This window comes from Mytilinidion resinicola (genome assembly GCF_010093595.1).
Source record: "Mytilinidion resinicola strain CBS 304.34 unplaced genomic scaffold BDZ99scaffold_40, whole genome shotgun sequence".
NCBI classification, from domain to species: Eukaryota; Fungi; Ascomycota; class Dothideomycetes; order Mytilinidiales; family Mytilinidiaceae; genus Mytilinidion; species Mytilinidion resinicola.
This window is the reverse complement of record NW_022985476.1, coordinates 46,581-69,484: the sequence shown is the minus strand read 5'-3', so window position 1 is coordinate 69,484 and position 22,904 is coordinate 46,581. Positions and strand designations below refer to the sequence as shown.

General features: G+C 51.2%; 10 protein-coding genes across 10 annotated transcripts; 5 read left to right on the top strand and 5 right to left on the bottom strand.

The window, feature by feature from the left end:
* Nucleotides 1-392: 392 nt before the first annotated feature.
* Nucleotides 393-1,277, bottom strand: BDZ99DRAFT_403491 (mitochondrial inner membrane protease atp23; the record flags this gene model as incomplete). The annotated part of the gene is made up of 3 exons (XM_033716343.1): nt 393-620; nt 709-965; nt 1,049-1,277. The coding sequence occupies 3 exons, from the start codon at nt 1,275-1,277 to the stop codon at nt 393-395; spliced, it is 714 nt and encodes a 237-aa protein (XP_033568331.1).
* A 323-nt stretch (nt 1,278-1,600) lies between these two features.
* Nucleotides 1,601-3,141, top strand: BDZ99DRAFT_492615 (glutamate 5-kinase; the record flags this gene model as incomplete). Its single annotated transcript, XM_033723179.1, has 4 exons — nt 1,601-1,646; nt 1,703-2,454; nt 2,557-2,805; nt 2,926-3,141. The coding sequence occupies 4 exons, from the start codon at nt 1,601-1,603 to the stop codon at nt 3,139-3,141; spliced, it is 1,263 nt and encodes a 420-aa protein (XP_033568330.1).
* A 597-nt stretch (nt 3,142-3,738) lies between these two features.
* BDZ99DRAFT_528475 (TIM21-domain-containing protein) lies at nt 3,739-4,530 on the bottom strand (the record flags this gene model as incomplete). Its single annotated transcript, XM_033726375.1, has 2 exons — nt 3,739-4,128; nt 4,228-4,530. 2 exons carry the CDS (start codon nt 4,528-4,530, stop codon nt 3,739-3,741), a joined length of 693 nt encoding a protein of 230 aa, XP_033568329.1.
* Nucleotides 4,531-4,788: 258 nt separating this feature from the next.
* Nucleotides 4,789-6,393, top strand: BDZ99DRAFT_403427 (AAA-domain-containing protein; the record flags this gene model as incomplete). Its single annotated transcript, XM_033716340.1, has 4 exons — nt 4,789-4,851; nt 4,909-5,176; nt 5,315-5,687; nt 5,787-6,393. The coding sequence occupies 4 exons, from the start codon at nt 4,789-4,791 to the stop codon at nt 6,391-6,393; spliced, it is 1,311 nt and encodes a 436-aa protein (XP_033568328.1).
* Nucleotides 6,394-7,122: 729 nt separating this feature from the next.
* BDZ99DRAFT_492612 (Cdc25 family phosphatase-like protein Ibp1) lies at nt 7,123-7,651 on the top strand (the record flags this gene model as incomplete). Its single annotated transcript, XM_033723178.1, has 2 exons — nt 7,123-7,514; nt 7,582-7,651. 2 exons carry the CDS (start codon nt 7,123-7,125, stop codon nt 7,649-7,651), a joined length of 462 nt encoding a protein of 153 aa, XP_033568327.1.
* Nucleotides 7,652-8,264: 613 nt separating this feature from the next.
* BDZ99DRAFT_577641 (uncharacterized protein) lies at nt 8,265-10,765 on the bottom strand (the record flags this gene model as incomplete). Its single annotated transcript, XM_033728726.1, has 5 exons — nt 8,265-9,472; nt 9,523-9,864; nt 9,913-10,111; nt 10,167-10,446; nt 10,503-10,765. 5 exons carry the CDS (start codon nt 10,763-10,765, stop codon nt 8,541-8,543), a joined length of 2,016 nt encoding a protein of 671 aa, XP_033568326.1. The 3' UTR covers nt 8,265-8,540.
* Nucleotides 10,766-13,020: 2,255 nt separating this feature from the next.
* BDZ99DRAFT_456292 (P-loop containing nucleoside triphosphate hydrolase protein) lies at nt 13,021-15,943 on the top strand (the record flags this gene model as incomplete). The annotated part of the gene is given in 6 exon segments (XM_033718472.1): nt 13,021-13,293; nt 13,354-13,508; nt 13,569-14,662; nt 14,720-14,802; nt 14,857-14,998; nt 15,015-15,943. The coding sequence occupies 6 exon segments, from the start codon at nt 13,021-13,023 to the stop codon at nt 15,941-15,943; spliced, it is 2,676 nt and encodes an 891-aa protein (XP_033568325.1).
* Nucleotides 15,944-16,650: 707 nt separating this feature from the next.
* Nucleotides 16,651-17,623, top strand: BDZ99DRAFT_430021 (alpha/beta-hydrolase; the record flags this gene model as incomplete). The annotated part of the gene is made up of 2 exons (XM_033717238.1): nt 16,651-17,039; nt 17,102-17,623. The coding sequence occupies 2 exons, from the start codon at nt 16,651-16,653 to the stop codon at nt 17,475-17,477; spliced, it is 765 nt and encodes a 254-aa protein (XP_033568324.1). The 3' UTR covers nt 17,478-17,623.
* Nucleotides 17,355-18,624, bottom strand: BDZ99DRAFT_239007 (uncharacterized protein). The gene is made up of 2 exons (XM_033713588.1): nt 18,401-18,624; nt 17,355-18,262 (listed from the first exon to the last, which is right to left on the bottom strand). Exons 1-2 carry the CDS (start codon nt 18,489-18,491, stop codon nt 17,610-17,612), a joined length of 744 nt encoding a protein of 247 aa, XP_033568323.1. The 5' UTR covers nt 18,492-18,624; the 3' UTR covers nt 17,355-17,609.
* A 134-nt stretch (nt 18,625-18,758) lies between these two features.
* Nucleotides 18,759-22,236, bottom strand: BDZ99DRAFT_528468 (P-loop containing nucleoside triphosphate hydrolase protein; the record flags this gene model as incomplete). The annotated part of the gene is made up of 2 exons (XM_033726374.1): nt 18,759-19,988; nt 20,044-22,236. 2 exons carry the CDS (start codon nt 22,234-22,236, stop codon nt 18,759-18,761), a joined length of 3,423 nt encoding a protein of 1,140 aa, XP_033568322.1.
* Between the last annotated feature and the right edge of the window lie 668 nt (nt 22,237-22,904).

The following is a 22,904-nucleotide window of genomic DNA, read 5'->3' as shown; positions in this document are numbered from 1 at the left end:
TGAGGGTTCAGGGGTTGGAAGTGGGTTTGTGTAGAGCGTTGGAAAATGGAGGCTTAGGAGTTGCAAAGGTAGGGAGCGCCGTACGGGCTGTTAAGACGCTGCAATGATCGACTCGAGCTGCGGAATTGTAGCTCGGCGAGTTTCTTATGTATGTCAAACCACTGATGTTCTCAAAAGGTTCTCTTTTGAGTTCCTTTCGGGTATCTAGAACGTTACTCATCGTGTATCTCGATGAGTTGAGTGTGGCGTCAACATGGCTATCGATCTGAAGCGTACTCCACTCCATCATAGCCTCCAAACAATCATACACAACTCAGCTCTCCTTTTCTCATTAATCCTGTTGTTACATTCGGTTCTACATTTTCGGTCTTCATGCCAGTAAGCATCACACATCATCGATATATCTCATCGAATGGTCTTGTATCTGAGAAACAGCTATCCCAAACCTCGTTCACCACCTTCGCAGCATGAACATCGTCCTTGCATTCTGGCCGTGCTTTGATACTGAGTGTAGCTCGCCGCCGGACGCACTCTTGGAGTTGTTGAGTTATGTTGAACTGGCTTTTACCGAAGAATTCGCGGGTGAATCGGCATTCGCCGCTGAGGGTTGAGGCGCGGATCTTGGGAGGTGTTAGTTTCCTGATGTGAATCGAGGAGAGAGAAGAAGCCTGTGTCGACTAGAGCGGGTGCTCCAATTTGGCTACGTACCTCAGTGCAAGCCTGATGCCGCAAGTTTGTCTCGTCGATCTTGAATCTCAAGTAGTCCCACGCGTGCACCAGCTCATGCGACAATGTGTCCTCCAAGTGTGACCGGCCCTTCATGTGGTTCGAGCATAGCAGTACCCCGACCTTTGGGTTGATTCCTCCCTTGTGCGACTCGGTGCAGCGTTTGCAGTGGATGTTTCCGGCATGGAGGTTGCCGCCGAGTTTGGCGACTTCGGATTGGAGGAAGGTTACGGTTGGGCCTGGTAGAGTGTTAGAAGTAGCTTTTATCATGAGTTCGAAGCAGAAGCCCTGAGTGTATTGAGTGTGAGGATGAGAGACATACTGTACTTGAGTAGATAGTCCCGGTAGTCTTCACACTTCTTGCAGTCGCGCTCCTCATTGACAGTATCGCGGATTTGGAGATACCTCTCCCTGTCTCCTGGATTTCCCCTGCCTGCCAGCAGCGTGAAGAGGGTGGACCATGTGTAGAAGGACGGATCGAGGTCTGGCGAATTCGGGGATGCGCCTTCGGTGGTCCGCTGCGGCGGCGAGGCGTTGGTGGAGTCCGTCATCTACGGGGCAAAGGGCGTGGACGAGGCAATTGTGGCCTGGCGGAATAAGGCGATTGTGAAAGAGTGTGCGATTGTAGATTCCGGTGCGAGGGCGAAGGGCGTGCAGCTTGTCTTTTTCGCGGTCGTGAAGCCGGAGCAGGCGCACCCGCGATTGGCTGGCGGTCACGGCGGTGAGGAGGTTATTCTATCTATATAATTTAGTTAGAAAGGCGCCCATAAAGTTCGACTCATGCCCCCACTCCTTCCCCGCTACAAAACACGTACGGAACTGATACAGCACAGAGCAATTGATCAGACAGAAAGCCATAGATACTAAAGCTGCCATGGCCGGGCAGGCGAGAAGACGGCTCACCATTGTGATCAAACTGGGTACATCGCACACTGTGCTGGCAATTCTCGCAAGAACGTTCTAAAGAATACCTTAGGTACAAGCTCTATCGTTGACGAGAAAACCCACGAACCTCTGTTCTCAATTCTCTCCGTCATTGTCAAGACATGCGTCAAGCTTATCAAGGACGGCCACAGAGTCGTACTGGTCTCTTCTGGCGCCATTGGCGTTGGACTCCGACGAATGGATCTTGATCGTCGACCGAAACACCTCCCTAAGGTTCAGGCCCTGGCGGCAATTGGACAATGCCGACTTATGAGTCTATGGGACAAGCTGTTCGACAATCTCAATCAGCCAGTAGCTCAGATACTGTTGACCAGGAACGACATCGCGGACCGGACTCAGTACCAGAATGCTCAGGCGACCTTCACGGAGCTCTTCAAGATGAATGTTATACCAATCGTCAACGAAAACGACACGCTGGCCGTCACTGAGATCAAGTTTGGCGACAACGACACTCTTTCCGCCATAACCGCCGGAATGGTACAGGCAGACTACCTTTTCCTGATGACCGACGTCGACTGCCTCTACGACAAGAACCCCCGCTCAAATCCAGAGGCTCGAGCCATAGAGGTCGTAGAAGACATCGCCGACCTCGAAGCGGACGTTTCTAGCGCCGGCTCAGCACTTGGGACAGGCGGCATGTCGACCAAGATTGTTGCGGCTCGCTTCGCCACGTCTGCCGGCGTCACAACAGTGATAACACGCTCCTCAAAGCCCGGAAACATCCCCGCGATTGTATCATACATCGAGTCACGACGAGCTGCTCCTCCTTCCCCGCGCCAGAATGTTGCCGATGATATCCCTCTGGCCCAAACTGCTGCACTAAACCTCGCCCATGCCACGGCCGCCTCCTCGAGAACCCCCTCGAGAACCCCCTCTCCTAACCAGACAGCCGTCGCACCCCTCCACACACGCTTCCTCCCGAATCCCCATCCGATCCGCGACCGCCAATTCTGGCTTCTCTACAGCCTCGCCCCCCACGGTACCATCTTCATAGACTATGGAGCATGGAAGAAGATGTCCGGAACATCAACACGCAACCTCCTCCCTGCAGGCGTCGTCGGTGTTGAGGGCAATTTTGGACAGCAAGAAGCCGCACGCCTCGTTGTGGTCCAGAGACTCCCTCCGACGGACTCTGTTCCACACGCGCACGCCCTGACCAACGCCTCCGGAACCTCCACGCCAACTTCTACGTCGTCCTCTGCGCCCCTCGCCCACAACTCATCCGCAACAACAGCAGTGACGTGGGAAGAAAAGGATCCAGCTCCTTTCGAAGTCGGCCGTGCGTTGGTCAATTACTCCGCTGCAGAAATTCGCAAGATTCGGGGGCTTAAGAGCACGGACATTCACGAGGCACTCGGATATGCGGACAGCTCGTATGTTGCATTGAGAGGGAACATAGCATTCTATGAGGACAAGCGGAGTAGGCCTGCGACGCCGGCTCTGCTGGATGGTGGAGTTGGGCTAGATTGAGCAGGTGAAAAAGATGAGAAGTGTGGTACAGCCTGTTTGCCTGAAAGTTCTGATCGGTTTGTGAGGTCTTAGATGCATTTCTGCTGGCGTCTGGAGGCGAGAGAATCGGAAAAGTGCGACTTCTTGGAGGTGCTCGAGAGTTACGGAGAGGAATCAGTCAGGCGTTTTGGTACATTCTTGGGGCAAAGAGGTCATGGAGGGTACAAATCTACATTACGACTGGCTTTGCCACGGGTAAACGCGGTACGGAGGTTCCTGTTTCCTATGTCTCTTGCTTCAATAGAGAGAATATCCTATGTAGCTCCTTATTCACCAAAACCTCTTGGTCTTTGATGCCGACTCAGTTTGACTTACGCAACATGATGTCGGTGATCCGTCATCTTCCACCACACCAGATAAGGCTCGACGACAAAGTTACGGCCTTTTCTTTTGAAGTCTTTCGGCTTTGCCATTCCTTACAGACTCCCTAAAAGTGTCGCTAGTTCTTTCAATGGGAGCTCATCTACCACCAGCGTACCCCTAAAAATTTCGATGAGCTTTTCCCAGGCTCTTTCGCGTCCGCGTTCTCTAAGTATATCCTTTGATGTCCTGGTCTCGTTAATAAACACCGAACAAGTGACCAAAGCCCCCGAAGAGGGTCCACTCACCCTTCACATCCACAGCCAGCACCTTATACTCATACTCATTCTGACTCGGCCTCTTCGTCATATGGATATTAACCACCCCCTGATTTTTCGGGCCCTCGACATAGAAATGCATCCGCAGATGCTCCGTCCCCCATCGATCCTTCTCGGTCGACGATGCGATAATCCTATTCCTAGCCCACCGGCTCCAGCTCGGCTCTCCATAAGCCTTTATGTGTTTCGAGTCACCGAGTAGCTCGACGCAGCGCTTGTCGCGCCGGATCTGGTCCGTGGCACGGTTGAAGTGGGCGGTTTTGCTGTCGAGGGAGAAGACTTCGGTGTAGAGGAGGGCGAAGACGGCGCCCTGGATGTCTTGTTAGCTACAATCCGATCTTCAATTCCCATCCTCCAATGCTAGTGATACAAAACACAGAGGAGCGGTATCTCGAGGGGTCAAGCATACCGTCATCACTACTCCTAGCAGTACGATCCCTAGATTGAACGTCTGCTGTGTCGTCCGAGCCACCTTCTCTGTTTTACTGAGGGCCCCCCATCGTACGCGACCGTCGTCATTCACGACGGTAATGTGCTTGCGGCCGGAGGAGGGCGTGTTGGAGCTGGGCGACGCAGCCTTCAAGCTTCGTTGCGCCGTGAAGCTCCGCACGAAGAGCACGCGGGGCGCAGGTCGTCGAACCGGTCGACTCAAACAAGAGCCCCGTAGATTCTCAAGACGCAAGGGCTGCGGCAGGCGATGGAGAGCAGTCATGGTGTTGTAAATCGTCACATTGGCGGAGGTTGTCGAGGCATGTGGTGGAGCTCAGGCGCGCAAGGTGGAGTCGTTTATTTCCCGCGGCTTGCTTGCGTTTCTGGTGCCACATCAGAGCAGTGGCGTCGAACGTCGTTGACAGCGCTTCAACAACCTCAACCTCTCCATCAACATCTATGAACGCCGTTTCTCCCCTCCGCCTTCTCTATTCTTAATTTTATACCTCGCTCGACGCGCTGAGTACCGAGATCCGGCGTCATGAGTAGCAACAAGCGGTCTACGCTGTCTTACATCCCCGATGTGATCATGGTCGTCGCCGCGGTATGTCCGCATTCATTCACGCATTTCACAATGTAAACACTAACGACTTGAGAACAGCCCATCATGGCCTACTTCATCGTGCGCGGCATAATATCAAAACTAGACCCGGACGCGCAGGAGAGGGAAAAAGCGAAGGAGAAGGCCAGCGCGGCTTCGCAGAAGCTCAGTTCGATCCTCGAGAACAAGGCGCACTACGACTCGGACGATGAGGACTATGATAGTAGTCAGAGGCGGCCGAGGAAGGAGGATTTGATCTTGACGCCGTACGAGCAGACGATTGCGATGGAGGTCGTGGCGCCAGAGGAGATACCGGTGACGTTTGAAGGTATGGATTGTCTACCCTATCCTCATTTGCTCGCATTCTAGGACCAGGAATATCGAGTGCTTGGGGCGTCCATTACTTTAAGTTTCTGGCGGGAATTTGAAGATGTAAAAGGCACATTTGCTAACTTTAATCCACCAGACATCGGCGGCCTCGACTCCATAATAGAAGAACTCAAAGAATCCGTCATATACCCACTTACCATGCCACACCTCTACGCACACTCCTCGTCTCTTCTCTCGGCTCCTTCAGGTGTTCTACTCTACGGTCCCCCAGGTTGCGGCAAGACCATGCTTGCAAAAGCTCTAGCACACGAATCCGGCGCCTGCTTCATCAACCTACACATCTCGACTCTCACGGAAAAGTGGTACGGCGACAGCAACAAGCTCGTAAACGCCGTATTCAGCTTAGCCCGGAAACTCCAACCCAGCATCGTATTCATCGACGAAATAGACGCGGTATTAGGTCAACGGCGAAGCGGGGAGCACGAGGCGAGCGGGATGGTGAAGGCTGAGTACGTTCAGCCCCCCTTTCCCCCAAGATACCCACATTCCCACCTCCCATGCGAAACCAGAAAATGCAATCCTTAAGCTAACGTGTATGTGTAATGTAGATTCATGACCCACTGGGACGGCCTCTCCTCCTCCTCCCGCCCCGGCAGTACTACCCCTCAGCGAATCTGCATCCTCGGCGCCACCAACCGCATCCAAGATATCGACGACGCGATTCTCCGCCGCATGCCCAAGAAATTCCCCGTCGCCCTCCCCTCCGCGTCCCAGCGCGCAAACATCTTCACCCTCATCCTGCGCGGCACGAAAATCGACAACACCAACTTCGACCTCGACTACCTTGTGAGAGTGTCCGCGGGTATGAGCGGCAGCGATATCAAAGAGGCGTGCAGAGATGCGGCCATGGGGCCAGTACGCGAGTATATCCGCAGGAAGAAGGCGGAGGGCGCAGGCGGGTTGAGGGGCGGTGTGCGGGCGAGCGAGGTGAGGGGCCTGAGGACGGACGACTTTTTCGGGCGGTGGCGGGAGAAGGGGCGGGAGCCGGGGGAAAGGGAGGTCGAGGTTGAGGCTGAAGATCCTGAGGAGGTGCTGCCTACATACCGGAAGTCGAGGACGGCGACGACGGATGATAGTGAGGCGAGTAGTAGCGTTGAAGAAGACTTCAGGGACTCAGCGTATGTGCAGCCGGAGGAGGAGGAGGTGAGGCGGTGAGAACGGCTCGGATGGGTCTTGTGTGTGTATTGGAGGAGGAGGAGGGAGGATGTTCGCGCTAATAGACGTACATATGACCGGGTGGGTGAAGGTTGTGGTATACCAAGAAAGACACTTCTCTGGCTTCGCAGCTATGCATCTTATAGGCTCGGAATTGGCGTTTTTGTCCCGTGTTGGATACGGATATTGGAGGTTTACATTGACCTGCTATGACGCTTTGAGGGTAGAGTAGACTTTCCTCTTATGTATGGTACGACACTGGTCCTGATCCTATCATATCAAAGCTGCTGCCCTGAATATTGACCGTGCCGCTGGCGGTAGGAACAGGGTAAATGGGAGTAATGCGAGTAATGCGAGTAATGCGAGTAATGGGAGGACGGGGGGAACATGTCTAGGAGGTCTCATTCGCATCGAGACTGTTTCCAGCCGCCTCACAAAGTTATTAGATATCGATTACATTTTATCGTCACTTCAAGATTGTCTTCGACGTAGAGGCGGCAGTGATAAGAGGCACTATTTGATAGCCTTTCTTACTATTCGAATACATTCTCTTAGATTTTGGGTCTATTTCAGTGCCAAAGCCTGGAGATACTATCAACTGACAGTAAAACGAGGGCAAATAACATATTATCACGTGACCGATGGACACTGATCTCCAAACTTCATCCCGCCAAGCTCCAACCACCTCTCCCTCAACCCATGCCCAATCCTTTCCGCCGAACCGCCAAAATGTCCTTCTACACTATCAGCGACCTCGGCCGCATAACCCGCGACGATCTCTCCCAACACCTCCTTTCCGCCTCCCCGCCCCCGCTCCCACCCCACCTCGCCATCGTCGACGTCCGCGACTCCGACCACGTTGGCGGCCACATCGCCGGCAGCACACACATTCCTAGCAACACGCTCGACTACCGGTTGCCCGAGCTGCTGCGCGTGCTGAGGGATAAGCAGACGGTAGTGTTCCATTGCGCGCTGAGCCAGCAGCGGGGGCCGAGTGCGGCGTTGAGGTATTTGAGGGAGAGGAGGAGGGAGGAAGAGAGGCAGAGGGAGATTGAAAAGGAAGAGGGCTTGAAGCAGCAGGTTGTTGTGTTGGAGGGGGGATTTGTGAAGTGGCAGGAGAAGTGAGTGAGGTCCAATGGGGCTTGGAGTTGGGTCATGATATGAAGGCTAATTCGTGATTGTTGACAGGTTCGGAGAAGACAAGCGGTTGACCGAGGCTTATGCGAAAGATATTTGGGAACATGGCTATCAAGGTTGATACTGACTTTGTGGCATTGGGAATTGCTTAGCGGGATCAATCCCGGCGTTTTTGGGTTGCATTGCATGGCAGGGGACTTAGGTGTATTTCCGGCACTGAAGTTGTTTTCGCTTTGGTCACGTCACTGCTTGGCGATACTCCAATTCAAGATGAAGAGGAAATCAGGGCGATGAGTTGCTTGGTGAGCATCATAAAGCCTACAAGCTCTTTCTCTCCCGTTCAAGTCAATCCACCATATCACGAACGCATTTACACTTGAGAAGATCTAATAGCCAGTATGACGTCCTATCCGGCGAATAATAGCCCTACATCTCATCCGAAGCCTTCGTGAGAACACACACTTGCAATAGAGCGAATCTTGTAGCATTCAACAATACTACCCATTTCGTGTCTGTTCGTCATCAGCCATTTACTTTCTTTCTCGCTGTACCCGCTTATTGTGTACCTCGTTTGACAGCGTCGAACATACTCCTGATCTCAATATGACCAACGCTTTGCACTACTGTTCCTGAAAGCCTTTCACGCATTATGTCTACCACACTTGACCCAGACGTGGTCGAGGATGTGTAACGAGGCGAATAAGAGGTGTACGTAAGTTAGCCTCAGAAATAAAGTAAAGTGACAATAGTGACTGGCAACGGAGTGAGAAGTGTTTGGTATATTGTCAGTATAAAGCTACTGAAAAGGAGATAGAGCTTGGCTGACTATCAGTCTTTCTTGCTTGAGATGTTGTTCTTGACAAAGGAGAGGATAGGAATCGATCCTGGGAAGCAACGATAAAGTAGAAAGCAGAATCTCATGCCCCAAACGCCAAAAAGCCACATCGGAAGTTCACATTCCCCAAGATCACAGCCTTACCCTATACAAGCCCTTGTGGGGCTTGTTTCCATCAACCTTCTTCGTTGTCATCAGATCCGTAGCCACCATCAGAGGTATACCCCTCCTCCCCATCATCCGACGTACCACAGGACGACCCATTCAACGAACTCGACCTCGATCGCGCATTCGCAACGGCGTCGTCCATACTCACGTCGCCTACATCACAGTTTCCACGTGGCGGAATGTTGACCTGTGTCTCCTGCGGGAAGAATTGCTTGAAGAATCGACTCTGGTTTGGACTCGTGATGAGGGGCTTGAAGAAGCACCCTAGGCTCGGGTCTAGGCCCAGCTGCTTGAAAGTTGCAGCGATGCGGCCGAGATCGCTCTCCAGATCTAAACGTTCAAATAGCGAGATACCGTCGATAACGCAGAATACGGGGGTGTGTGCTGGCAGTTGGTATACTAACTTCTCGAAGGCAGCACAGAGGTAGTGCAAATCGTGGCTTTCCAGCGCGTCCCGGTACCGGTGCGAGTCCACGAAGTCGAAACGGAACTCGTACATCCGGAGCAGTTGCGCTGTAAGGCTTCTCATCATCCCTGTGGGACCGGAGAGAGGATCATTGGAGCTGGTGTGGAGCCCGCAGAAGAAACTGAGGTGAATTGGGGTCCCGGAGCGTCTATGCTCGAAACTACGGAGAAGAGCGGCACACAGTGTGGACATTGGAGAGATGCGCTCTAACTCGAAGCCATCGGCGTTTCCATCTACGAGGAGTATCTCTGATTGTCGCGAGGAGATGATGTTTTGGAATTGCTGGGACTGGAGGAGCCACGCGCCTTGACCTTGACAGGATTGGTCCATTGCCTCGCGCTGTCGTAGGGTGTTCTCAATATCTAGAGACACGATATCTACGTTTACATACAGGCTCTGTAGGAATTGTTCTTGGTTGATATACTCCTTGGAATAATCAAGTGGAGGAGACGGCGACCTCCTCAATGAACTCCCTGAGCTTATAAGTTTGCGCAGAGCTAATACTCGGGTGCACGAAACTTACATTGTGCTTGATTTAAGATCTCAAGACATTGCTCGATCAGCCATTTCTTACCATCTAATCCTGCCTCTTGCGATTTCTTCCATTCGCGGTCTTGAGACATGAATTCTTGGAATTCACATCTCCCACTCTGCAACTCTTTTTTGATCAAGCCCGTGTCGCGGTGGACCAGTGGCATCTGTGTTATCATTCTCTCCACGGAGCTCTCGGTCTTACGATGAACCATCCCTTCCAACGTAGCTGTCTTGCTATTGAAAGCGTCTTGGAGTCTGTGAGCACGATGGAGAAGGTCATCCAGCCTTTTGTAGGCAATGGGCCCTTTTAGGAGATATATCCCGTATTTGACTAGACCTGTTAGTGCGTGACGACTTTCTCGCTGAGTAGGGTACCTACTGTAAGACTTTTCTGTGAACCATGAGATCATCTCGTCTAGTGCTTGCAAGATCGTGACATAAAGCTTGATAGCTACTTGCTTGAGATCTTCGCTGTCGGGATAGAGGATTCGCTTCTCGAAAGCCGATTGCAGCATTGCTGTCAACGCCTCGAAGGACTCTATGATTTTTATGCGGAATTCAGCAATCTTTGCGGCAGCCTAAAAGGTCGTATTAGAAGTGACGCCTCCAAAATAAGATTTGATTGAGCATTACAGTAAATAGCCGTGTCAGGCCCCCCTGTATGGTCTTACAGTTGTCGCCCTGGGGCATGAGCTCTAGCCATACGACAACCGCAGCGGCATATTCTCCTTTTGATCTAAATAATCGATTGCGAAGTTTGGAGCCATCTTCCTCGTATTTTCTTTGCGCTTCCTCTGCAACCTCCAAGACGGTTTTCCACGTCGCTGGGTGCTTCGGGGAGCGGTTGACCCAAACCTTTCGCTTCTTTTCCTTCTGCTTCGATTGGTACTCTTTTATAGCTTCTTCGAAGTCACTGTCGCTGTTAGCACAATTGCAAATTGAATAGTGGCGTGAATCATGGGTCCGCACTGAACAGGCTTCCAGTCCTCGTCTGGCTCAATAGACTTTGTTCCAAATCCGGGGTGAATCGCTGGAGCCTCGCGCTCCACCCAGAGCCGGGCCTCTTCTGTATTCGTGATAGAGAAAGCGTTCTGTTCGGCGAAGGAAGTGGTACCCATGACCGTAGATTGCGCGTAATATTTGAGTACAGAGAACTCGCGATATGAAGATAGCAAATGATCAAGATGTCCAATTCGACATAAAGGCGTAGGAGCCTTCAAGACTTTGTACATGCTTTAGGATTGAGACGTTGCGGCGTTCAGACAAAGATCAGAAGGAGACCGGTCGCCGGTCAACCATCAGCACCAAAGTATTTTCGCAACCGGAAAGGCTACAGTGGGGGAATTAGAACGATAGTGGTTCAACTCAGCTATCGGGAACATGATGACCAAATCCGCTACAGGAAAACACATGATGCGTGGGGTAAGGCAAACTGATTACGGCGTGGATATGGCCTATACATGCTTGACCAATTATGGGATCAGAGTGCAAAAGAGAAGGACCGCAAGCCTTACTTCTAGATGGGTGTAGGAAGAAGGCAAACATCACAACGGAAGGCTGCTGGGAGCAAAACCTGGGGGATTGCGTCTCCCTTGTAACCAAATACGAGCTGAACCCATCGATACGAGGATGAGGCTTTGAGCAAAAGGCTATCGCTTGTAGACGTAGTGAGTTTATGGGGTGCATAGTGTCAGGAGTGTCTGAATGGGAAGTGGACGAAGAAGAGGGAGAAGAGGCCTGCAGCTCCCTACGGACATCTCTTTCGGGGCTAGTCGAAAGCTCCAACCTCACCTCCCACGCCTCCCTACCTTTCAAACCCATCCGCATCCCTTTTTATCATCACTCTTCATCCACTGCATTTTCAACATCGCTACAGCCATCATATTCTCCGCACACGAACCTGTGGGGGTGTAGCCTTCCGGTCAGCGAGGCTTTCCGCAACACACTATGACTGGGCGTAATACCCCACGCCCGCTCGTCGTAGAAGCCTCACTCCTCTTCGTTTCTGTCGCCTTCTTGATGCCTCGACTTACCCCGCAGATGAGCCTTCTTTTAGCTCTTTCTTAATTTCCGTTTTTATAATGGGCTGCATGATCTTTTGTAAGCAAGTCTTGCTCGACGTTCACGGGAACGCTGGCCTCGTTGCCTTCATCGCTTCACCCATCCAATAGGAGACCACGGAGCACCCCATTAGAGCAGCCTCGTGCCATTTCCGGCACTCATAAAGAGGCGTCAAGAAGACATGCGTACCATGAATCAACATGCGTTACTCATGGGCCTATTTTCATCCCACCCTCTGCCATCCTCTGCTTACGGGGTGTAGCCATGCCCTGGAAGTCTATAGCAGGGCGACCACTCTCAGGAGTTTATTCGGAGGCGGGATCTTTTTTAGAGGCCGAGAGACAGTTTACAGTGGTCGAGGCGTAGTTCCCAGGCTGTTCGATAGCCCGCATGAATCAATGTGCGGAATTATCACTGACCTGAATTAGATGGAGACTTTATACAAAAGGCTCGACGATCTCTGTTGTCTCTGGACCATCCAACCTTCTCCCTCGAATCCTTTGACTTGAGAGAGTTGAACTATACATTCCAATTTACTCAGCTCATGCAACATCAATCCTTACTTTCACTTTCTTGACCTTACTTTTATCGTCTCACAGTTCGTTTACACCCTCTGGTGCTGGCATCGCCTTTTTACCTCGGCCAAGGATCTGTACTCCAAGTGAACACCATGCCTGATGCGGAATCGTCTAACAGTGGATCTGTTTACGAACCCGGATCTATGTCCAGTACTCCACTTTCCTCGCATCACGGCTCGGTTGATACCGGCTTGATGGACGCCGAGCGGGACTGCTACTTCAATGGAGATCAAACGAAAGAGGCTGACCAGACTCCCACCAACATTGAGACCGAACAGCCCGACAATGACTTTGACAGACCACGACAGTCGTCCACAGAAGAGATTTACGGCGATGTTCAACCTGATGAACTTTTTCGACGACGCACATCTCAGATATCTAGCTTGCTCGACGATGAATTTGTGGACCCAGATCAGGATCTCAACCCCACCGACGAGAAATTTGCTCGAGCAAAAGTCCAGCAGTACTCAAAGTACATCCATCTGATGGAGGATCAGCCTGCGGGGCTTCTCGAAAAGATCCGAGAGCGGGTGGGAATGCTGGAATCCAAGATAAAAAAACTGGAGAAAACAGAAAGGAAAGTTGCCGCGAGCAAGCCAAAGCTAAGAGAGCCACACAAGCCTGCCATACCAGAGTTGCACTTCGTGAAGTGGTTCGACTTCAAGCACAAGTATGAAGAGGACAAGGACCCTTACGCCATTGAAGTTCTTGTGGGGAGCGCGAGGTTCTTTTATCACTACAAGACTGACGAGCAAGTCAGAAAGTACGTCGCTAGAGGTGGTGTTTACGAGATTGACTCGCAGCCTCAGGCCGAAAGAGCGACCTGGACTCCAAATGCTATTGAAGAGATGCCAGAGCGTATCAGGATCAACTCTCATCCGCTTCTAGCTATCTTGTCTCACATTGCTTCGAAAGACTGGAGCCTCCGCCCGCGCGTATTTTTGCAACCTTTCAAGATGTTTGTGCACTATGACAAGCAGATCAGGGACTATCTCAAAGATCTTGAAGGAAAATGGGCAGACCCGAAACGGCCTATTCGTAGAGTAGTTGAGAGCATGGAGGCTCAGTCAAATGGACGCGACGACAATCAGGCCAAGTTTCCGAAAGCAAGCCAGAGCCGAGTGAGACCACGTCTTACTGATACCGCTTTCATCGGCGTCAAGGGCTCGGAAGGCCATGAGGACACAGCCGCATATGACCTTGCGAATCTTCTGGACAGTCGAGAAGCACTTCTCGACCTTCGCTGCCTCGTAAGGTTCATGGACAGATATCTCGCGCCTGTCTTGAGGCGTTTCGATAATGCTTCTCTGAAGAAAATAGAGTTTGAAGACCTCTGGTATGTGCATCCAAGTTTGATTTTATTTTTCTTGAGGTATTGACGGATCTATCATTACAGGTATCTCTTCAAACCTGGGGATGGAGTCTATGCACCGGCACCAAAAGTCAATACAATCGCGATGATGGGCGACAGAACAGCACCAGAGAAGTCTAGAAGGTCCAATAGATATCAAACAGCTTGGCGAGTCCTACATGTCAGCGGCGGGCGGTCTCCACTTACGGCGGATGAAGAAACGAAGCCTTTAATGGAATCCCGACCTCATGACTTCACCATGATATGTTATTATCTCGACTTCAATGGTGCCCAAATTGGGCCAGCTGTCTGCAGTTTCGTCATCAAGCCTTTTGAAAGCGCGGTCGACATCACTTCCCTCGAAGTATTCCCTTGGAGATATGCGCCAAAAGGCCCAGCGATACGCGAGAGGCTCCGAAAGGAGGGCGAGCTATTCCGCGAGTACATCGATACTAAACATCTCCATTACGACGGGACGTCACTCACACACCATCCATGTGGCAGGCCGGTTCAAGTTGAAGGCATCGCTAACCATCCTGAGGCGATCGAAGGCCAAGTGATCGTTGGGTTTGAGGAAGGCATGCAAATTGATCCTGGATGGCTTTCTCCGATTGGATTTCCTGACGATCTTCCGGTATATTCCAGCGAGGTAATTGAGAACTATTCGGTCCGGCTTTGGACAAACAGGGATCAAGTCACATCCACAGACTCATGGAACGACACAATACATCAAGACTATCAAATTGACAAGCTACGCCACAGCGAACTTGTAGAATCGGACCCATTCTTGAAAGCCTGGGAGAGTCGGTTTTTCAACGACGATGATGTTGAAGTGGAACAAGAGCTTCGAGATGAAGACCTTATCCTCCTGCCAACACGGGTGCTTGCATACGTCTTTCGTGAACGAAGGTTTGCCTTGTTGAGGCTTAGTCAGCTTCACAAATGCAAAGCGGATTCCGACGGGTTCGCAAACCTCAAACTCTTGAGAGGATATAAGAAGATGGTCAAGTCTCTCGTGCTGACCCACTTCATGAAGAAGAAGGTTACGCAGAGCTTTGGACGCAGTAATTCTATCGACTTCGATGTCGTTCACGGAAAAAGCAAAGGACTTGTTTTTCTACTCCATGGTGTTCCAGGAGGTATGTATCACACTGCTTCGAGCTCTTTGCCCACGCTAGTCGCTCACATGTATGCAGTTGGAAAGACAAGTACCGCTGAGTGTGTTGCCGAGGCTACTGGAAAACCTCTCTTTCCAATCACTTGTGGTGATCTGGGGCTGGTAATTTCGCATTGAATATCTTCGGGTTGAACATATTGCTAATTACTACAACAGACGCCCGAGCACGTTGAGAAAACTCTTCGTGAGATATTCCATTTAGCACAACTATGGGATTGTGTGTTGCTATTGGACGAGGCCGATATCTTTCTGGCTCAAAGGACTAGGACTGATTTGAAGCGGAACGCTCTAGTCTCAGGTTAGTACAAGACAAGTCTTTCAACTAGATCTTTATGCTAATGAATCAGTGTTCTTGCGCGTGCTTGAATACTACTCTGGGATACTTTTCCTTACCACCAATAGGGTCGGAGTGATCGATGAGGCCTTCAAGAGCAGAATCCACGTAACACTGCTGTACCCGGAGTTGACCGAACGACAAACGCAGGCAATCTGGCGAATGAATCTAGACCGCCTCAGGAAAATTGATCGCGAGCGAGCCGAACGGAGTGACGACCCCGAAATGATCATCGACGATACGGCTATCATGGACTACCAGAAGCGCCACTTCCAAGAGTGTCGCAAAATGAATCGGTCCTGGAATGGACGGCAAATTCGGAACGCATTCCAGACAGCGTCTGCCTTAGCTCTTTTTGACGCCCACCAAGCGAACATTAGCAAGCTGAATGATGAAGCGGAAATTGAAAAAGCGGTGCCAGTCCTGAAAGTTGAGTACTTTGAGAAAGTCTCAGTAGCCTCATCCAACTTTGATCTCTATATCTCTGAAGCTGCCGGTGTTGGTGGAAAGAGTGAGGGTGAACGAGCAAGGGACCGGGGAGATCGCGCGGACCATTTGCGTTTCAGTGGCGGTGCTCCTCTCGAGCCAGGTACAGAGCTTCGATCGACAGCCTCCAACAATGTCAACAATCGCAGAGTCTCCGGTGGACAGGACAGCTTCCGCGGCCCACAAGGGCCTCCGCCACAGTACTCCGGACTCAACGCTCTTCGAGAGCAAGGGAACTCAGGCTTTGGTTCGCCTCCACGGGGTGCTTCTGCCCAATTTGGCCCCTCCTCCAACTATTTCGATCCTCGTCAAGCCCCCAGCGGTGCGGGCATGTACGACTACTCACAGCCGCCTGGCATGCCTGTGCCACACCCTTCTCGCCAGAACACCATGCATGATTTCGACGAAGATGATGACGAGTAATAGGATTTCCCCGGGCTTCAATTTGGTTGACCGACTTCGCCTTTTCTGTCAGTACTTCTTTGGATTGGCGCCTGCTGGACAGGATATATACACACACGGATTCGGCCTTATTTTGGTATTTTCTGGCCATATGTCTTTCAAACTTTGGACGAGCTCGACGAGGTACTTACAAATTGTCAAATAGCACTATTTAATCCAATTCACAGTAGTGTACCCTTTTGGACCCGTTTTAGTATCCTCCTACTGGTCTTCTTGGAACCTGATATAATATTTGTTTATCATCGTCAATGTAAGTGGCCTCAAACTACTGCACTACTAACATGGCTCCGTCAGAAAATGATCGCGGTAGACCACATCTCTGAAATTTCCTACGAAGTCCGGCGGCACTCCAAGGGCTCTTTTGTAAGCGGCATCGAGCGCTAGTGACGGATTAGTGAAAGCGTCAAGATTTAGACGCGGCGAGACGAGCGAATGGGACCCTTGCGTCAGAAATTAGTCCCGACGTCAGGATATAGTTCATATTCTGACCATTTTGACGACTCGAGAGCGCAGGGACGGGCATAGCATCTCCAAACATTAGAAATAGCCCTTGACTATTCAAAATCAAGACAGGTGGTCAAATACCACATCGTTCAACGGTTTTTATTCCACAAACCACTTCATCCAATATCCCCATCCATTATAACTCTGACGTTCTCAATTCCAAGATGTCTTCCACAAACCCAACAATCCTCATAGTCCCCGGCTCGTTCTCACCCCCATACTTCTACACTCCCATCTCCGACTCCCTGCGCGCAGCTGGCTATGACACCTACGTAGTCTCCCTCCCCTCAATCGGCCGCAAGCCCGGCCCTGCGCCGACCATGCTCGACGACGCCGCCTACATCGCCGACGCGGTTACTAAAGTTGCCGACGAGGGCAAGGACATCCTGCTCGTCGCACACTCCTACGGCGGAATCCCCGCGACCCAAGCCGTCAAGGGCCTCGCAAAAGCGCAGAGAAAGCAAGCTGGAAAAACAGGCGGTATCGTGCGACTGGCATATCTAAGCGCTCTCGCACCGCTGATTGGCGGGACCGCAGGGACCGCATCAGAGGGGTGCGATTTCAGCTATTGTAGAATTGACGTAGGTTTATCCATTTGTGTCGAGCACATCTGAGTACCCGGCTAACCTTTTCCACTTCAAAGGGCGCCTGGATGTACCACGACATCGCGCCTAGCGCGACCTTCAACTTCTCTGACTTGCCTGAAGCCGAGGGACAGGCGTGGGTGCGGAAGTTCGAGAATCATTCCGCGGTTACGTTTGCGGGCGAGCTGACGCATCCGGGGTACGCGGACGTCGAGATCTCGTGGTTGATGTGTAAGGAGGATAAGACGATCCCGCCGAGCTTCCAGCAGGGGTTCATTGATGGGATTGAGAAGGCGACTGGGAGGAAGGTGGTGGTTGATGGGATTGAGACGGGGCATTGTCCGAATGCGAGTGCGCCGGAGAAGGTGGTGGAGTGGATTAAGAAGGCTGCGCAGGAGAAAGTGTGAGAGGTTGATGATGGCTGAGGTCGTGGAACAAGATTCTTGTAGAACGTGGCGGTCTACTCGAGTATTTGGCAGTGAACAAGGAGCGTCTGTTCTTCCTATCTTCCCACTTGTCGCACTTTTACTAGTGCCCATTCACTCCAATCCTTCGGGTCCGTAACAAAGCAGATACCCCCACTTCTCTGCCCAAGGCCCCTTCTTTAGCTTCCACGACTGCGGATCCCAGCTCGCACAGCCCGGAGTAATAGTAAAACTGTCCATCGTGAATAGATCCTGCAAAAACTCCTCGTCGTCTATGATCGGACTCATATTGATCATGTTGTCCCGCATTTTGGGAAACGGGAAGCGGTCGATAAAAAGCGCATGGTAGTTGAAGATCTGCGTCGAGGTTGGCTGGAGAGGTATTGGTATGTCTGCTGATTGAAGTTTAGACTTTCCAGGTAGCACGGTACTGCAGCTTAAGCCCAGTACTTTGCCATTCATGAACATAGCGGAGAAGACTGTGAGTTGGACGGCGGGCGGCTGTGCTGTGAAGGTCATGGGCGGTACGACTTCTATATTCTCGAGATACCTGTAAGGGGAATCGGAAGAGAAGTCGGTTGAAAGCTCTGTGGGCGGTGTCTGGTTCGAGGATTGCTGCAGCGTCGATACGGTCTCAACTGCTGTAGCTAGGTCCGGATCGCATGTTGCCGAGAGCCAGTCACAGGTCGAGCTATGGTCCACAGTTGCACAATTGGAAGCGCTACTATCTTGTTTCTTAGCTTCCCTGGCTTCTCTCAGTCGTTTTCCTATTACAACATGGTTAGTATGATGTGTAGGTATATCACGATGCTCGAAGACAAAGCGCTCGCTTCGACCGAATAGATACACCATTGCCGAGATATCAAGTCGAATGCCACCTAGTGACATGTATTGAAATCACTCACTACGTGCTCTTTGAGCTAGCCTGTCCTGTATCTGTTTCCGCTCCCGGGGGTCTGTAACGCCATGCCAACAATCCGGGCGAGACCCGTTCATTCTCACTGACAGGCCTATAAAGACAGTATATCTTGCTGAAATAGTAACGGTGGCTTTATTCTTAGTAGTGAATGTCTACAGTAAGAACGCCGTGTTCAGATTCTCTCGGATATTTGCTTAGAAATCAGCAGCGGTGATAGGAGGCTAGACCTAGATAGGAAAAGTCATTTTAATCTGGAGCTTCGCCCGGTAGCTTCGTCATAGTCGTTCATGGTATCCATAATGATGTTCCTCTGACAAGTGCTCGAGTATTTCAGAGCTGCTTATTTATACATCGCCTTCATCCTTCAGCACAACATCATCAACCCTCACACCCCTCGCTGGCCTAACCTCCTCCGCCTCTACCACAGTTTCGATACCCGCCGGCGAGCTCTCCTCTTCACCCCACGGCAGCGAATCGATATCAATCTCATCTGACCTCCCTAGCAAACACATAACTACGACCTTCGCGCCGGCTTTGCTCATCACCGAGTTCGCCTCCTTGCAGCGCTCACTACAACAGCACTCAAAGCAGCCTTCGAGGCAGTGGCATTCCTGTAGCCGCTCGCAAGCTTGCTTGAGCAAGAGATGCACAAACTCAAATGCTTTCGTAGAGATTCCGCTTCCGCCGGCTCCGCCCTTAGCATCGAAGAAGGTCAGTCGAGCTGGCCGCTTGCGTGCGCTTGGCTTCTGCGCAAACTCCTTGATCGCGACTTTGCACTCGGTGCGGACGTCTCCAGGCATGCTAATGACATAGTTAGGCATGAGTGACATGACTGCGTGTTCAGCGCCATGGATTGCGGCAGCGATGTTCAAGCGACGTTCGTTGAGGATATCTAGGGCGCGCTTGGGCACATCAAGCCACATGCCCTTGCTGTAGAGTATAATGGGAGGATTGTCGACCTCAACGGCGTCCAGGATGCGGCGCTTGCGGTCTAATTTGAAGTATCCGTAGACGACTTGCTTGATCTTTATAGGACCAAAGTACGCACGTGAGCGAGATCTGGGGATACTGCGGATGGCCTCAGTTTCAACAGGGTCAATGTCCGTGAAGTCGCGCTGTTGCGTCGTCCAGTCAACTTTGACGCGCTCTACCTTCGCAATCATATGGTCTTGCGAGAACTCTTTGATAAGATACGTCCTACCCTGGTGCAGGAAGATGCCACCTTCGTAGAGTGTGAAGAAAGCGCGAGAGGCTTCGAGTTCTTCGAGGACCGTGTTAGCATTGTTGGTAATGTCGATGATCGCGAAGTGTGTGTCTTCGGTGTCGCGGATGGCGACGGTGCGGGATGGATAGGGGAGGAAGCGTTCGTTGCAGTGATAGAAACCTTGAACGTCTTTTCGCATGCGTTCTTTGGCGATAGTAGCAAGATGCGGCCCGAACCACTTAGTGTCTTCGTCAGGTTGGATTGGCATTTCGTGAGCGGCGCATTGAATGTGGCCCTCTAGTACCAGCATGTTTTCAAGGTCTACTTGAAGCTCACAATTGGGTTTTGTAAAGATCTCATCCGGATTGGCCTGAGTGATGCGTCTTAGTACATAGTCTTTTCCTGATTGAAAAGAGAAAACATACCATGTAGTGTTGATCGGTGGGAAAGCAGTCGCCAATAAGAACAGACAACGAGTCCTTGTTTCTTCGTCCAGCCCGACCACTTTGCTGGCGGAGGTTTGAAATAGTATAGGGAAAGCCAACAGTAATGACGGCATCCAGAGAGCCTATATCTACTCCTAGTTCAAGTGCGCTAGTACCGACGATGCCCACCAGCTTGCCTTCGAACATCTCTTTTTCAATCTGCCGCCTATCTTGTGGGGTATATCCTCCTCGATACGACATCACCCTTGCCATTACCTCTGGACGCTCAAGATTAGTCAATTCCGTCTTAACTGCAGCAAGAAGCACCTCGCATTGTTTTCGAATCTTTGCGAATGCGATGACTCTGACACCACGTAGAATAAGCTGGCAGAACAGTTTTGCCGCCTCTTCCATTGTATTGCCTCGACCCGATGTAGGATCGGTCGGGTCCTTGAATGGTGTGTTCCAGCAGAGAAACTCTTTTCGTCCTGAAGGCGATCCATCGAAGTCTGTAAGTTTGACTTCTTCGACGCCGAAAATAGTCTTCATATGCTCCTCCGGGTTAGCAACGGTAGCTGAACATGAGATGAATTTGACATGGCGATTGCCAACGGCGGCACATACTCGTCGCAGACGTCTCATGATGAAGGCAACATGCGACCCGAAAAGGCCGTTGTAAACGTGTAGCTCGTCAACCACGACAAATTTGAGATTCTGGAGAAACGTTCTCCATGTGTCTTCCTGTGGCAGAATGGTGATATGGAGCATGTCTGGATTCGTGAAAATGATTCTGGCCTCATCGCGGATAAGATTTCGTTCCGTCATTGGCGTATCTCCATCAAAGGTATCGACCAATATGTCTTGTAAGCTTCCCATGAAACGAAGCAAGTCCTTGAGGCTCCGACGTTGGTCCTGAGCTAGCGCTTTCGTTGGAAAAATATACATAGCTCGAGTGTTCGGATCCTGCTCCAGCTGATGAAGTACGGGCAGCTGGTATATCAGAGACTTCCCAGAGCTCGTCGATGTTGACACAATAACGTTATGGCCATCGTGCAGGTTGTTTATTGCTTCGGCCTGATGTGCGTATAGCTGGGTAATGCTACGGGTATTGTAAAGCGCGTTCACCATATTCTGGGACATCTCAAAATTCAGGTCGCCGTAGACTGCGGGCTGTGGGTCAAACACTCGGTGCCCATCTGGAACGATCTGGCCGGTGTACCACTCGAGGGTCTTTATATCAGATACAATTTCGGGAATCAATTTACGCTCCTTCGGTATGGTCGGTGGTAAAGGAGCGCGAGGGTCTGGACCCGGGGTAGTTCCTCTACTTTCTGAAGGTTGCGGTATACAGAGGGCTAGCTCATCCTGAAGCCTGCTAACGGGGTCGACGTTGTCCTCCGCGCATTGATTCAGGAAGGCATTGACAGCGGATGTGAATTTCTTATTACGCTTCTCGATGAGATTCATCATCTGCTTTTGACTGAATACTGGCATCTTCAGTTCCTCTTGCCGTAGATTATGGGTAGCTTTCGTTGGCTCTCCGGTCTTGGCATGTTGAACTTGCCGCTTGAGATCACCGTCGATGTACTCGAAAAGGAGGACCTCCTTGTTCTCATTGGGTTCCTGCTTCGAAGGTTCAGGTACGATGAACTCTTTCGCTCTTCTTCCCGCTGAGCTATCCTCGGAGCCCATCAGATTGACCTGAAGCATGGCCTCGTCCACGTAGACGAAGTTGATTGCCCATGGAATCAAAGCCTTGATCTGCGCTACATCTTCCACGAGTAGCTCCCGCTTTATGTGTCCCTCTACGGTTGACTTTATGTTGTCGAAAGTTGTCGCAAGGTGTTTACGCGTGCAACAGAAGGTATAGACGAGATTCAACGCGCGGTGGGTTTGGGCGAGTCGTGTGAGTTGGTCTGGCCACAAAATGGAGGATTCGACGATGGTAGAGGATGTGCGGCGCACCAGTGACGGAGCTGAGCCATCTGTTTTCGCTTTCGGTGTTCTTCTCGGCTTCTTGCCTCCATCGTGTGTTTTGGTGGGAACCGTAGACGTGGTTGAGGATGGGGTCAGGGATACGGTCTCGTCCGGCGCGGGCTGCGATGCTGCTTCTGCATGAGTATCCTCGGTGCTCTTCCTCTTTCGCTTCCTCATCACTTGTCTCGAAACCGTCGCTCCTTGTAGTGTGGGCATTGCGCATGCATGTTTGCTGTAACGGTTGTTGGAAGAAGAAGCCTGATGAGATGATGTCTATGACGCGAGGTGGACGCCACTCTCCTAGATTTCCTCCTTTACAAATTCACGCACAACCACACCGTCACCGTCAACCCATCTCAAGAGGCTGGTTATCTCATATTCAAGCGTTCGTCTCGCATCTATGTACGTTACGTCGAATAGTAAGTCTTTCTTGAGACGCGGTCTCACGCTGTCACGAGATTGGACGGGCCTTGGCAGAATCCCCCAGCCTCATTATTGTGAAAACTTCTTCCTCAAAACACCCGACACTCCAATCCATTGAATTCGCGATTTCTGTTTCACCCTATCTATCTCTAGAGGTGTCCGCCCACAAATCAGAGCCGCCGAAGGCCATTGGGGACGCGGCCTTGAACGATCATGAAAAAGTAACAGGTATAGGAAAACTTCAGTGGCTTCAGTGCCATTACAACGTGTCACATATATATTCTCCGATCGCTAAATGCCTCTCGACCATCCATAAACTTTCTGGGGTGCTTAAAGCAACCTAGAAGACGTGAAAAAACATGAAAACGAGGCTAATGACTGCATATTTAGGACCACTAGATCCGAATACACGGACTTTCCTATGCTTTCTACGAAGTTATGTATGGTAGGAGATATGGAAT